Raw genomic sequence first — 15,070 nt, 5'->3', positions numbered from 1 at the left:
GGGATTTAGTGTGGTTTGATGACCCAGTCAACTCCTGGCTCAAAACTAGGAACACACAATCTGAAGTTCTGTATACAACTGTGGACAGTACAAAATGATAAGCAGAACACCAAGTAGTACACCACAACAGGCTTAAACCCTACACACCAGGGAGATATCTACAGCATTGTGCAAAAATCCAGCAGAACATGCCTGGCTACCTGTATCCTTTGACAGCATTGACAGAAGCATTGCTTCCATCAGAATCATAATCTTCTGGCTCTAGCCCTGTCCTACCTGCTACAACGGAGCATAGAAATAATTCACAGCAAGGTAGTTTATCATAAAACCTGCATGTACCATCTGCTTCTGCTTTGTGTCTTCTTCACAGCGCCAGTGTTTTAGCACCATTGCCAGGAGATACAAGGCTAACACGTAATGAGCATCATCTTCTCTAAAGGATTATAAACTGACAATGTGGGACTTTATGGCATTGTGTCCAACCTACCAAAGTAAAGCCAATTGAAATTGAATAGTTTTGGCATGTTTGCAATGTGTTGTTTTGTTACAAAATTACTATTCCATTTAGTTTACTTATGAAAGAAAAGTTTTTTTTTAATTTTAAAATAAAACAAGTACTAGATCTACTGAGGGTGGCAGCTGGAGAGAGAAAGATCGAAGAACAAGGGAAATCTTATACACCTTATATTTAATCTTCATAGGTCCTTTCTGCCTGCCTCAGTTTTTGTTGTCTCCCGTTTTTTTTTGTGTTAGTGTGCCATCCAAGATGTTGGGGGCTTAAATGACTTGAATTTTCTTTGACCATCTTATCTTCAGTCAAGACAAACCTGAAAAGGTTCATATTTCCTGAACTAGCTAAAATGGATGATATTCTTAAAAATAACAATCCTTCTTAGATTTCTGGCTTTGAGAGAGAAGAACTTGTACATGGATAGGGCTCACAGAATCTGTTGGGACTAATGTTTTTCTTTTGTTTTGGAATGTATGAGGGCTAAATTCTTTTATTAGCAGTACTGTTTAGATATGCCGTGCAGGAATAAAATAGATGCTATGTTGAGTCTCATTAGAAACAACAGGATGTTTGTAGATTTCTAAATAAATGTTAAAGTGTGGCAGACTCTTTTTTGCAAAAAAACAAAATGTTGCTTTAATTGTATTGTGAAGGAAATACAACAAACACTAAAGTGCAATAAAAAAGAATGCATATTTTTTAGATACACATACAGATGCAGCCATTCAAAATGTACGGTACAACCCCGTACCGCGCAAAATTATCCACAGTTAGTCGCCATGATTGGCTGGCCAAAATGACCAACAGGGCCACTCGTGGTGCATTGGTTGTTAGTGAAACGATATAATCATTTAATCTCTTTACTGTGATATTTTAATCCGCTTAATATTGGATATTTATATAGATATTTACAACTAAAGGGAAATTTTAGTAGCTGAGCATAAAAAGAAGAGAGGCATAACACATCTGAAGGTCATAAACAATATTAATTTAGGAACATAAAGATATTATGTAAACTGTACAGTATATGGCTGGTATTATAGTTTAAATAAAAAATACACACCAGTATTCCACTTTCTTCCTAAACATTTTAAACATCAAAGTCTTTCATTCGGTTACATACTGTGGTTATTTTGGAAAAGTTTTTATGTGGTCCTTCTGAATATATTAAGTTTATATACTTCATAAAAAGTTATAATGTTTTAACATTTCCTATGATTATTTGCACTTTGTTATAGCAGTAAAAAAACGCATACTTTTTAGAATTTAATTGATAGGGAATATAATATGGAATCACGTATCTAAACTAATAATGATATAATTATATTCATATACAGGTAGCTCAAATTATCACAGTAGTACACTTTCTTTGTAAATGTGTGCATCAGTTTAACTCATTCACCTATGATTATGTGTGTGGTATAATGGGTTAGGCATGTGCCTTGCATGCTGGAGGTTGGGGGTTCAAACCCGGCTGTCACCATGAGACTTCTTTTAACAAACATTTCTTTGAAAAACTAAAATAGCAAATATTATGGACACTATATTGACATTTTTTATATTTCTAAATATCACAACATGATATTTGTGTGATATCGAAGCTAAGTCATTTATTAATAACTATGAATAATTTCAAACTGCTACTGTACTGCCACTACAGTATAGATTGTGGGAAATACATTTACTTGTCCTGCATCAATGTTTAACTCGTTCAGAGCGCCCTACATTACAAACTCCAAGCGTTTCATTTTGTCTATTGCTACAATATTGACAGCAATGTAGTTAAAAGGAACATGTCAAAATGTTTCCAAAATAACCACAAGTGAACGAGTTGAGGAATTTGATAATAATAGAGAAATCATAACAATGACCCCGTCTTGCTAATCATGCATACCCAACTGTACTGTAATTAACATTCTTTGTAAACACGTTTTATTTTTAATTTGACTCATTCATGCATAATGAATTGTGAGAGAGTGATAGATGGAGGTTCTTGTCAAAAGCGATTTTGTTTTTAAACAACCTGAGGGGAAGGAAAAGTGCCCACGGTAATTTTTTTCACTGACAGACAAAATAGAACAACGTAGAGTACATAACGTGGTTATGTATCGGGAAAGTTTGCAAATGTTGTGATAATTGTACAGTATATGTTTTTGGGAACACATTCATTTTCGAGCAGGTAATTGCTAACTTCTGCTGCCATAGAGTGTTTTGGAATATACATGCTCTCCCTACATAGTTATCGACAATGTCTCTGGAATAGTCATACTGTATAAATGATAAAGCGCTGGCTATGGAGAAAAAATATTGCAACAGAAAGCAACTGATTTGACATGTACAGTAAATGTGACACCTGTGGCACATTGAGTGCATATCCTACAGTGTGAGCGCATTTGCAAGGCTATTGGAAAAGGTTGATCCAGTTAACAGTCTTGGTGTGGTGAGTTTCAACTGTTTCCTGCTAGTCTTGGGCGAAAGGAACCTGTCTTTCACTGGAAGGTTTGCCTATTCTACTCTTAGATGAGAATATAGGGGGGAAGGAAAAGTGCCCGCGGTCATTTTTTTCATTGACAGACAAAGTTGTGTTGTGTTAACACAAACTCTGCTTAACAGATCCGCTTGTAAGATCAAGGTGATTTTCTGCTATCTAAAACATTTTTTACAGCTTTTAAAGAAACGCAATGTTTGAGTTAGGCAGGAACACATCATTGTATCTTATTTTTTATTTCATTTTTAAAAATAAATATAAGGCAGCCAGCAATCAAATGTCCTGTTTTTTTCTTAATACTTGTTTTCCATATTCTAGTTTGAGTCTTTGTGTAAGCTGTAAGTTCTTTTTACTTCTTAAACATTTGAAACATTTTAATTTTGTAAACGCAACACGCATTCCGTACAGAAATAAAATCATGTTTTCTACAGGTATTAAGCAGATTAGCAGGTTACTGACAAAACAGTACACCGTCCACCACTGCCCAGTGATATAACTTTAATATAAACAAGATGTAGTACCTGGTGCAGTTTTAAAAAAAAACATTTTGAATTTATCAAATCCCAGGTGTGAGTTCATAAAGCCAGAATTATGTACTATTCCTATGTCTCCGAAACACCTGATCATCTACTGTAAAGCTTTCAGTGCATTGTTTGTGTATATTCCAATCGCAGTGGGGGCAGGGTGTGTGGGGAAAGGTTTAGGCTGCAACTGAATTAGGGATCTGTATTCTTCACACCTAAAACATTGTTTTCTCTGAAAGCGTTTTCTTCCCTCTTTAGCTGATCTTTTGCTGCCTACGCATGCTTACACAGCTCCCTTTGTGAATTCTCATACTTGACTGAGAAAGCTTTAGAGAACTTTACATTTTTATTTTCAACAAATTGTAAATATACGTTTACATTGGCATTTTTATTAATTTTTCACTTCAGAGTATGGAGGAGTGTCAGCTGTCAAGGAGAGCACCATCCCTCCCTTTCTCCCTTTCCCCTCTTCCCCTCACGGACAGACTGACAAAGCACTTGGGAAGTGTTAACTATCCAGGCATTGCAAGCCACTGCAGCAGTCACAAATAATTACAAAATTAACGTTTTTTTCTCCTGATGTTAACTGTAACAAATTGTCACGTTTCACATCCGTGCAAAACAATCATGACGTTCTCATCCAATCAAAGGTTTGATGTTTTTTTTTTAAACCGTGATCTTGACATGCAGGTGTGAAGTAGAGTTAACAGCTTCACATTTAAAACGTTATTAATAATATGTTCCGTGTCGCATTAACATTGGAATGTTCTTACCAGTGTAAAAAGAGGTGATACACAACGCCACTTTAACTCTTCAGTTTACAGAGAAATTCCGCCAGAGCCTCACAACATTGTCTAATCTTGTGTCTAATTTTAAGTTTAGCAGGATTTGTGCGATAAGCACATTGTTTAATGGGGATGACATTACCCACGACTATATTACTGTACAACACAGGTTTGAGGGAGAGTGTCTGTTAATAAAACAGAGCGCCTTCTAATACATATAACTACTGCATGATTTCTTTATCCGTTTAATGTTATCCGTTTCAGTTAAATGAGGGGAATTAAATCAGTCAGAATCTTGGAGTGCCAATTGTAAAAAAAACCCTACTTCCATCTTTTGTTTAACTTTAAGAATTTCTTGAAGACATCCTTAATCACAATACCATCACTTAATTTATCCAGATACACAAATTCACGCCAGAGCCAACTACAAGCTATAATAGTGGACTATTTATATGTATTCATTATTTAAGAAACAAACTGAAAGGAATACCCTGAACGTGCTTTGAACCATTGGGTGTAGTGCTTTGTCCATTACCACTACAAGGACAATAAATGTTTTTAAAAAATTGTCAAAATGTTTCTGAAATGTCCACCTGTGATATTTTAGCTGCTTAGTTACACGATTCCATATTCATATAACTATCAAGTGATGTTAAATCACTACAACATTTATCTTTTCACAATAACAGCAAGCGGTGTTCTTACTATGTATTCTTAGAAAAGGATAAAACATTATAACTTTTTATGAAGTACACAATATAAGCTTAATAATGTTAGAACAAGCACGTTAAAACCAGAACCCACTAAGCTACCAAGTTAAAGACTTTTATGCGTAAAATATTTATGATAAATTAAATTATTTATGATGAAGGTGGAAAGTTGTGTACTTTTGTCCAAATGAGCAATCTTGTTTTTATAAAAAATACAGACTTTTTAATGTTTAATGATTAACATGCTGTCATACACAGTTTAAAATTATTAAAAGACTAAAGAATATACAACTTAAATTCTTAATTGGAAAAAGATTGTCCCTCTGCAGTGACTGGGATTCGAAACCATTTTCTGGCAACAGCTCAAATGCTGTACATGAGACGTTAAGCTTTATTAGCTCCACTTGGCGGTTTTACAAGGTGATTCCGGATACTATTATCATAATTCATTTAAAATGCGGTATAATGCGGTTAGATGCGCCACACCTACTGTACCATGTTTTAACGCAGCGTACTCCGCACATTTTGAATGGCTGGATCTGTATGTTGTGCTTATGTTTCAGATTTTTCTGTGGCATATAATGCAAACTACACATGTCACTATTATACCTTGCCAATTTCTGCATATTGTAGTAAGAGCCGTAAGTACAAAAATACACTCCCCATTTGTTAAAAACATTGAGGTGCTTTGCAGTAGCTAACTGACAGATAGTAATAACAACATAAACAAAGACAATCTAATAATGCAATTTCAAATAATCAACAAGATGAGTTGTGGAGATTATTAACCAATGATTCCATTTAAAAAAGGAAAGGTATTTACTTTTGTTTATATAACCTTGTAGTTCCTTTAAATATACAGTATACATATATACTGTATATAATATATTTTAAACAAATATATAGTCTCCAAAATCAATGGTAAATACAAATCCCACAATGCAAAGTACCAAGTTGGTTTGATATAGTACATAACGTATGATGAAAGTCAAAGACCATTTTTCTAAATATTCCCCCAAAGTCCTGTAATTTTAGTAGAGTTTAAAGAAATAACAATATCTAGATAAAACAGAAAAATATATTTATGAAACTTTTTAGAGTAAGGTTCTGAAGAAAACATTCTTGCCCATTTGAAGTAGTTACTGTAAATACTGTAGATAGCATGTGGAACATATCGCTCTCCTTTTTAAGGCCATTTTATGCAATCTTAAGAGGAAATTAAATGTTCTATACTGTTTTGATAGGATTGAAAAAATAACTTTCAGGGCTTTTAAAGGTAAAAAATTATTTGACACTTACAAAGACATAATGCAAATATATACAGTACATTGTGTCCTTGTGCTTTAAAAGGCTGCATTTGAAGATGGTGAGATTAAAGGATGGCCTTTACCTTTTGTGTTCTTATTTTCCAACACGTGCAGTGGTAGAAAGGCTTTACATAAGGTGTTTATTGAATTCACCAATAAGGAGACCAGTTGGAATTCTCCATCTTTGTGACAATTTCAGCAGTAACTAAACACTTTTTCATGAGACAGCATTAAATGAAATGCTCATTAATTTCATCATTAGAAAAGGGTGTGTGGGGAAGCACACCAGTTTCCTATGTCACGCCCAATTAGCATCCCATGGTAGAAATCCCATTAGTATTGTTGAATTCACTAATGGGAAAACTAATGGGCATGCTACCAGGGGACATTAATTGGCCATGACACCGCTTTTAGTTTTAATTATTCAGCTGGCCTAATGAAATGTGTTTGTAAAGCACTAAAACAGCCAAATTTGGTATGCTAGGGAAATAGTTGGTGGTCCTGTGGATACTGATATGAGCACATTTACTTCACAGTTAGTTTTGTCATTATAGAAGTCTACTTGCCTTCCGATTTTGGAATCAAGGCCGAACTTCTTTCATACTGTACTTGTGTTCTTAACCAGTAACTCAGTCTCTCAGCCTCAAGATGGTGATATAGGCTTACGTCCAGCCACATGTTGACTAATTAATTATTATATTTAAAAATCAGAAAGGTAACAATACTGTTTTTATAGTTATGTAGTTTATTTATTCTTATTTATCATTTACACCCTTGTGAAAGGGTGAATATATACAGTATGAAATAATTGTAAACATTTGTATATACTTCTTTTAGAAAATGTGTCTGATGCATTATATTGATGGGTTACATAGTTTTTCTGAAGGAACTGGAGACACTTTACAAAAAAATGTGTTGAGTCTGGAATAAACTATGTGTCACGATTGTAGTCCCTCCCCCTTAAGGGTGCTCCAGCTCATTCACTTCAGACCTAATTTTGTGCACCTGCCCCTTGTTCCAGCCCCCCTTAAAAGCCAGACGCTGACGTTAATATGGGCTCTGCATTGGTTTCCGCATCATGCAAGCCCAGGACCTGGATGCGCCTGGCTCCATTATGCTTTTAGTTTTTGTACCTGTTCCTGTTTCCCCTGCCGGTCCCGACCCGGCTCTGGTTTTTAATCGTCATTCCCGGATGGATTGCCTGGCTTTGGACTTTTGCTCTGTCTTTGGATTCCGCTTTTGACTCAGCCCCGGATTGTTCGCCTTGGCCACACCTTCCCCGACCACCAACACTCCATGGACACGCCCCCCTGTTTTCATTCCCGTATCGTGCATGACTTTTCCCCCCGTGTTTTCTTCACTTTTCCCTGGATCGTGTCGTCCACATCGCATCCGGAAAGAACTGTTCATTACAGAATGCAGAGCCTAAACCTGGACCCCACGGACATCACTCTGGCAGCCCGGACTCCATCTGGTTTTGTTCTTTCCTTTTTTTTTCTCAGGGCTTCGGAGCCGCCCTGAGAAGGAGGGGCGTACTGTCACAATTGTAGTCCCTCCCCCTTAAAGGTGCTCCAGCTCTTTCACTTTGGACCTGATTTTGTGCACCTGCCCCTTGTTCCAGCCCCCCTTAAAAGCCAGACGCTGACGTTAATCCGGGCTCTGCATTGGTTTCCACATCATGCCAGCCCAGGACCTGGATGTGCCTGGCTCTGTTATGCTTTTAGTTTCTGTTCCCGTTCCCGTTTCCCCTGCCGGTCCCGACCCAGCGCTGGTTTTTAATTGTCATTCCTGGAAGGATCGCCTGGTTTTGGACTTTTGCTCTGTCTGTGGATTGTTTGCTTTGGCCACACCTTCCCCGACCACCAGCACTCCATGGACACACCCTCCTGTTTTCATTCCCATATCCTGCATGACTTTTTCCCGGTCTTTTCTTCACTTTTCCCTGGATCATGTCGTTCGCATAGGGTCTGGAAAGAACTGTTCGTTACACTATGTTTCAGCTGATATCTTTGCTTTCTTAAAGAAATGGTCAGATGAAAAAACTGTAATCACTTAGCTATTAAATACCTGTCCTGGGAGCACAATGGACTACACCCCAGACAGTATGTCTGTCTTGTCACTGTGCACATACTGTACAGACAAATGCACACAGGGACACTTTAGATAATCCCATGTTAATTACATTTCAATAAAGTATATGTTCTTTTTCTTGTCTTTACAACAGCAGCTTCCAAAGACTGTGAGGCGCGACCCCAACACCAAGGAACTACTAATGCCAGGGGGAGGAGGATATGGCCTGAAAATCTTTCAGTATGCGGGTGACACAACACTGTTCCTACTTTTGGACAGGAGCCTACAGTGAGTCCTATAGATCGTGGACTGATACTCCTCGGCCCTGGGCTCCACACTCAACAGGCAGAAGTTCAAAGTGAAATAGTTTGGATCCCTAAAAAACAGGAACACCGCTGGAGAAGCTCTAAAGCTCTGTACAGACGATTCAAGATACTGGGGGTTTTGTTTCATGGACAAGACTGCAAGACCATAAACTGGTTGGGGAAAATGGCTTAGGTAAGATCAAAGATTGGTCTGTGGAAAACACACTCTCTACCTCTCTCAGGCGCCAGAGTTGATAGCAGACATCCTCTCAACTTTAGTGTACATGGCCATGGAGTACCGACTGCCAACCAGACTCAAACAAGCGCTGGCTGCAGGAAATGGTGTTCAACTTCGTATGGGGGCAGGAGGTACAGATGCCCAGAAATCTGATGTGTCAGACAGTGGAGAGTGGAGGGAGAGATGTACCCCACTTCCCTCTGAAGCTGGATTGTATCTTCTTCTGCAATCTCTACCACTGCAGGCACTACAGAACCCGGTCATGCTCAAGGTCCAGTACTTTCTCAATACTGATGAGGGAGTATAAAGGGAAAGGAACAACTAGGACCATGCACTCAGGCTATCAAGTGGAACCAGAAACACCAGGCCAGCCAATGAGCACAGCTCTGCAATAACCACAGGACAAGAAAGTGAGAGAGGAACTAGTTGCCAAAGAGAAGCTGAAGGTTTCCAGAGAAATCTGGGAAAGGATGCAGCCAAAGGAATTGGACCTCAATTGTTTGGGAGTCCACAAAAGGCTCTCTGAGACAGGGTGTTTACACACATTGTTTAACCAGAACCCTACACTGCACACAGGACTCACAGCACAGGAGGTGAATGTTTTCAGCACGTTTGCCAAAACAGTGTGGGAGAGACTGGACCCAACAGTCACGCTTCTGGGAGGGTAAACAGTGTTAACCTATCAGAGCATAATGCTGGAGGTGGCACAGACCAAATTAGATAAAAGGACACCGTACCTTTTTTGGTGTCTGAAGCGAAAGAAGGAGCTTTGGAATGCAAGGAATTCAGTATTCTACTTAGTAAGGAGTGGGGAGCCAACAAGTTGGAGGGGGAAAATCCTTGTGAACCTGAAAGGGTGAATGAAGAGTGACAATTCCAAGTGGGGTTTTCCTTACTGCGAAGGAGAGATGGAATAGACTATGGGCCTTTCACAAAGGCTAAGGATATACTGTAAGACTTTGCATGAAATAGCTCCTGTAAATGCTCAGATACTCATGGTTTAAGAGCCAGGCAGGGGCCAATGGACACAACAGGGGGTAAATTAACTCTCATCAATGTGAACTGTTGTAAATAGATGTAAATGCAAAAGGAGTTTGGAGTCCAGAGAGTGTTTTCACACCTCAAATGGCTCACAGAAGCTCAAGTATACCATATGTAATAAAGTAACCTTGCATGTAGAGCTGTAATAAAGTTTATTTCTGCAAAAATTGTTTTGTACTGTAGATGGTAGTTGGCTATTAAATTCAACTATTAATTTTATTTATTTAAATAATTAATTTATATAACTATTAATAACTATTAACGCTAAAGTACTGTAACTTTCAAAATTTGTCAACTTTATTATTGCAATGTATGCAATTATTGTACTGTTTCTAGCAGTACAGTGTGGAAACATTTTCAGGGTAAGAAACAGTGCTTTATGTGTCTTTTATCAAGCACTCAATCTGTAGGCTAATGGTGCATTTCTGACAGCATACTATGTTATGTGCTTTCTAAAATGTGGACCTTTCTTTTTGAAGATAAAGTTTTATTTCAGGAGAACTGTGAATCAGATTGTAAGCAACTGCAAGTAGAAGATAAAGTTTGGTGTCTTGACAATTTCTGCAGGATTTGTTAGAATTGTGACTTTGAAATTGACTCTGAAACTATGCAGAAAACTGAGAGGTAGTTAGAACAACTCTGGATAGGTCATTTACATTATATATACATTACAAATTATATATTTCTATATATATTACATTATAAATATAATTCATCACTGCTGATGCAAAACCATGATTTTTGTAACTAATAAAAGATCTGAATCTCTTCCCTGAGATTTATATGGCATGATTAAAATAAAAATAAAATAAAACATTTTATTCCAGATTTTTTCCCTTGCACTACCTACTGTTACTGTATCTTTTAAAAGTCTTTCTTCCTCATCATCTGGCCAGGTGGCTATAGGCAGTTGACCAACTGCCTGGGCAGATGCCGAAATTGCTTAAAATTCTAAGCTAATTTGGCATTTGCCCCAGGCATCTGGGCACTTCGCCATTACAGCAACTGCCCAGATTCGGCAACTGTCCATAACATATGTATATGCCAAAGTATTTTTGTGTTTTACCCAAATAAATAGCTATACCTGTTTCGGTATTTTGCACAGCATTACATCCACACATATTTTTACAACTGATATAATAATGGGCCTGGAGTCTTCCCTTTCATTGTTCATATTGTTGGAAGATTATTAAGCATGTATAGTACATCGCATTCATTTTCAAGCTGTGAACTTGAAAATAGAGTTGAAACTTACTATTCATTTGTCATCTGCCTTTATCCAGACCTTAATTTGATACGACATTGTACATAGCAATTGTTCACAGCCCTTTTTTGCCACACATTGTGAAAAAGAAATCTGCTGACAAATACTTTATTGGTATAACATATCCATTTAGTTTCATTCTAATTGCTGTGTAAAATTGTAATGATTTAAAGTTCTGTATCTAAAAGGTGTTAAATACTTATTTCTTAATTAAGACAGAGGGATTGTTTAAAAAACAAGAAACATAAATCTTCTATGCTAAGTGTGTACAACACTATTTCTCTTTACTTTTTAAATTTGTTACAGATCACTAATTATTGAAGGAAGGGCTTGTATTGTTTTTTCTTACCTGGGGATCAAAAAGAAAGAAAGGGCGTCCTCTGCGCATTTGCAAGACTACATACTCTTCTTGTTCACCAGGAGATATAGCCAATAGAATCAGCCCATCTTCTGCTCTCGTTCTGAAGCTCAGCTTAATGCCTGAGATTTGAAGACAGACAGTTACATTTTGCTTTTAGAAATTAGAACACGTAGATTGTGGTTAAAAACAACATGCACAATACAAAAATTTTACCACAGGGCATATTAAAACAGTATCACAAATTTTAGGTGCACTGAAAGATGCACTTTGAAAGAACAAAGGTTAACATATAAAATGTAAAAAACAGACTTGTGTTTTTCCTTACCTGTGTTTAGTGCTCCATACAGTATAAACTGTAGTATGTGCTCTAAGTTTACAAGTGACACAGTGATATGCCAGAACAATGATTTTTTGTTAAAATCTTTAATGTTCGATCCATCCATTTTCCAACTGCTTTATCAATTACAGCAGTGGTTCTCAAACTGTGGTACGCGTACCGGCAGTGGTACGTGGAGTGCCGCCAAGTGGTATGCCAAATGACCCTGGAACTGTGTCGTGTGCGCTGAAAAATTGGGACGTGTTTTCATATTTTGTATTTTAATACGTGGCGAATACGCAGCCTACGTACTACGATACAGTGCGCGCTAATACTTCAGTGGACACAAGAGATACTCTGTAATTCTATACCACTCTATAGGAATGCGTGCTACGGATGCACGTGACCAATTGTATTTAAAAAAAGCTACTGTATCTCCAGCAAATAGGGAGAAAGGAGAATGTGCGTGATTTTGGAACAATGCCAACGTTGTAAACACAGGAATGCATAGAAATACGTGCTACGAACGCAGGTAATCTTGTGAGCACACGAAAGCGTGATAACAGAAAAATATTTAAGAACTGTTCTAATTTGAGAATGATACACCGAGCGTCTCTGTGTTTCGCTCCCATGCGCATGAAATAAAAACTTTAAATAAATACGGAAATAAAAACGGAAACGCGGAAAAATGCAAGCTTGCGGATTGCTAAAGCAGGTAAGCTACACTATTTTTGAAGAACCTTATTTACCGTTGGCAAAAGAGCTGACACGTATTATGTGTAGAGAAAAAGCTGCTAAACAGCTCGACCTGCTGCCCCCCTCCCCCTGAAAGACACAGTCATTCATAGAATTATTGAAATGAAGGATTATATCAAAAGTACACTGATAGGGCGCGTTAAGATGAGCAGATGTTTTTCACTGCAATTAGATGAGTCTATAGTCGATTTGGCCAATTTGCTCGTTTACGTTAGTTTGAGGGCATGTCCCATGAAGACTTTCTGTTCTGTAAACCGCTACCAACAGGAACTACAGGAGAGCACATATTTCAGCTTCTGAATGAATTTATCGAAGAGAATGGCCTCGACTGGATAAAATGCGTCTGAGTTTGTACAGACGGTGCTAGAGCAATGACAAGCCGACATAACGGTGTAGTTGCACGAATTACAGAGGTTGCTCCAGAAATTAATGTACGCATTACAACATCCACCGCGAGACCTTTGCCGTCAAGAAAATGCCTGACGATTTAATATCTGTTAGACTCTGTTGTGAATTGTATCAAGGCTCGAAAAATTAATTCACATCTGCTTTGCTCAACTAAACAGGCTCACCCCTCTCACTGAAATGGTGCTTTTTTATTAGTTGTTGTTCATGTTTTTTTTTCTGTAAAACACTTTGAAAAGCCACCTTTAAAGGCGCTATATCAAATAAATGTTATTATTATAATATTTATTATATGTATGTGTGAGTGTTTGTGCACGCGCGCTCATGTTGGTCATTGAGAATTTCTGGGGTTCCTATGAGATGATGACTTGTAGGTGGTACTTAGATGCTTTGGTTGGATTAGGGGTGGTACTTGGTCCAAAAAGTTTGAGAACCACTGAATTACAGCTTCACAGTGGAGATGGAGCCTATCCTGGCAAGCAATGGGCACCAATCAGGATACACTCTGGATGGGATCCCAGTCCATCCAGACTGTCAAGAGTCCATACTCTCTGCACAGGAATCAGGACACTCACAGATACAAACATGCACATACTCATTACATGAACCCCGAAAGGCCCCAGCTCTGCGAAGCAGTAATGCTTATCACTGCATCACTGCAGCACCCTTCTTTAATGTTATGGTGCAAAATAAAAAAAAAACAATATGTTTATTAGAATACTACAATGATGTTCTTTAGTACAGAAAAATAATATACTATTTTATTTATTTTTCCACCAGAACTTTTATGATAAATCTGAGTACTGAAAAAAATAAAAGAACTGAAAACTATGAATGTTTGCCCATAGTTTGTTACAATAGCTAAAGCAAAAACATAGAAGAACAGTAAATATGCTTTAGCATTACAATTTTGAACTAATTTTTAAAAGTAAAAATACACTGGATTACTGTATGCATGCATTTATTTTCTCTATGGCAAATGCATATGATTGTATTTTGCAATGTGAACAACACACATACTACAATAGCATTTTTAGGGAAGATAGTACTTCAGTTACGTTTCTTCTTGAGGAAAAAAACATTTAAGTATATATAAAATTAAACTTTTATTTCTGATTTAATGTATTTAAATCAAAAATAATTCGCTTTAATTATTGTGTGAAATGGTAATAAAATCTCAAGAATACTATGGCAGACTGTAAACCACTACATTATGTAAATCAATATAAAAATTGAAGACATTGAAGAGAAATTGATTCAGCCAAAATTATGGAAACTATAGATAAAATGGGTTGACTGAGGAAATGTATTTCATACATCAGAATAGAGTGCTGTCACTAATATCTGGTGTTTGTTTGGTTCCTTAGCAGACCAACCTTTTAAATACCACCTTATGGTTTTGAAATTTTAAATCTGAATTTCATGGGTGTACCCATGCTTATACACAGTATTAGTTTTGTACTTTTCATATAAAAAGGTGCAGGTTGCATATAATATAAATCCACACAGGTTTAAAATACACATTAAAATAATGGGTCTCATGAAAGGTTTTAGAATTACACTGTATATAAATATACAGTATAACCAATAAAACATATATATTGTTAAACAAATGTGGATAATAATACCATTCTTGCTTTGCTGAAAACTGTTAGGAACCATAGAAATTGAAGTGTAGGAGCTGCACATAGTGTCTTTTTCAAATTGGTATAATACACATGCTGTCTTTTTTAAATGTTTAGGGATAAATAAATACTGTATGATAAATTGTTCAAATATCCATGATGGATAGATGTAAAAAACAGTTGCTTGTTACCATCCAAGTGAAAAAACAAACTTTGTTAAAAGGTGTTCCTTGTGTTCCTTGTCTTTGGATTTGAACGTTTTTTATATTTAAGTTCATTTAATTACATAGCTATTTTCAAGAACAAACAAAACAGAACAACAAAAATGTTTTTGCTAAAATAATTTGACTTCTTGCTTCAAAGC

At 36.9% G+C, this 15,070-nt stretch overlaps 1 protein-coding gene across 1 annotated transcript in view; it reads right to left on the bottom strand.

The window, feature by feature from the left end:
• ush2a (Usher syndrome 2A (autosomal recessive, mild)) overlaps positions 1-15,070 on the bottom strand; it is a 427,426-nt gene that overhangs the window by 294,756 nt on the left and 117,600 nt on the right. Inside the window, exon 22 of the mRNA XM_088624763.1 lies at positions 11,593-11,723. Coding sequence (XP_088480889.1) covers positions 11,593-11,723 — 131 coding nt within the window. The remainder of the gene's footprint in view (positions 1-11,592; positions 11,724-15,070) is intronic.

The sequence above is a fragment of the Lepisosteus platostomus genome, chromosome 3 (genome assembly GCF_059453375.1).
Source record: "Lepisosteus platostomus isolate fLepPlt1 chromosome 3, fLepPlt1.hap1, whole genome shotgun sequence".
Lineage (NCBI taxonomy): Eukaryota > Metazoa > Chordata > Actinopteri > Semionotiformes > Lepisosteidae > Lepisosteus > Lepisosteus platostomus.
Note: the sequence above shows the minus strand (reverse complement) of the source record. Positions and strands in the feature narration are given on the sequence as shown.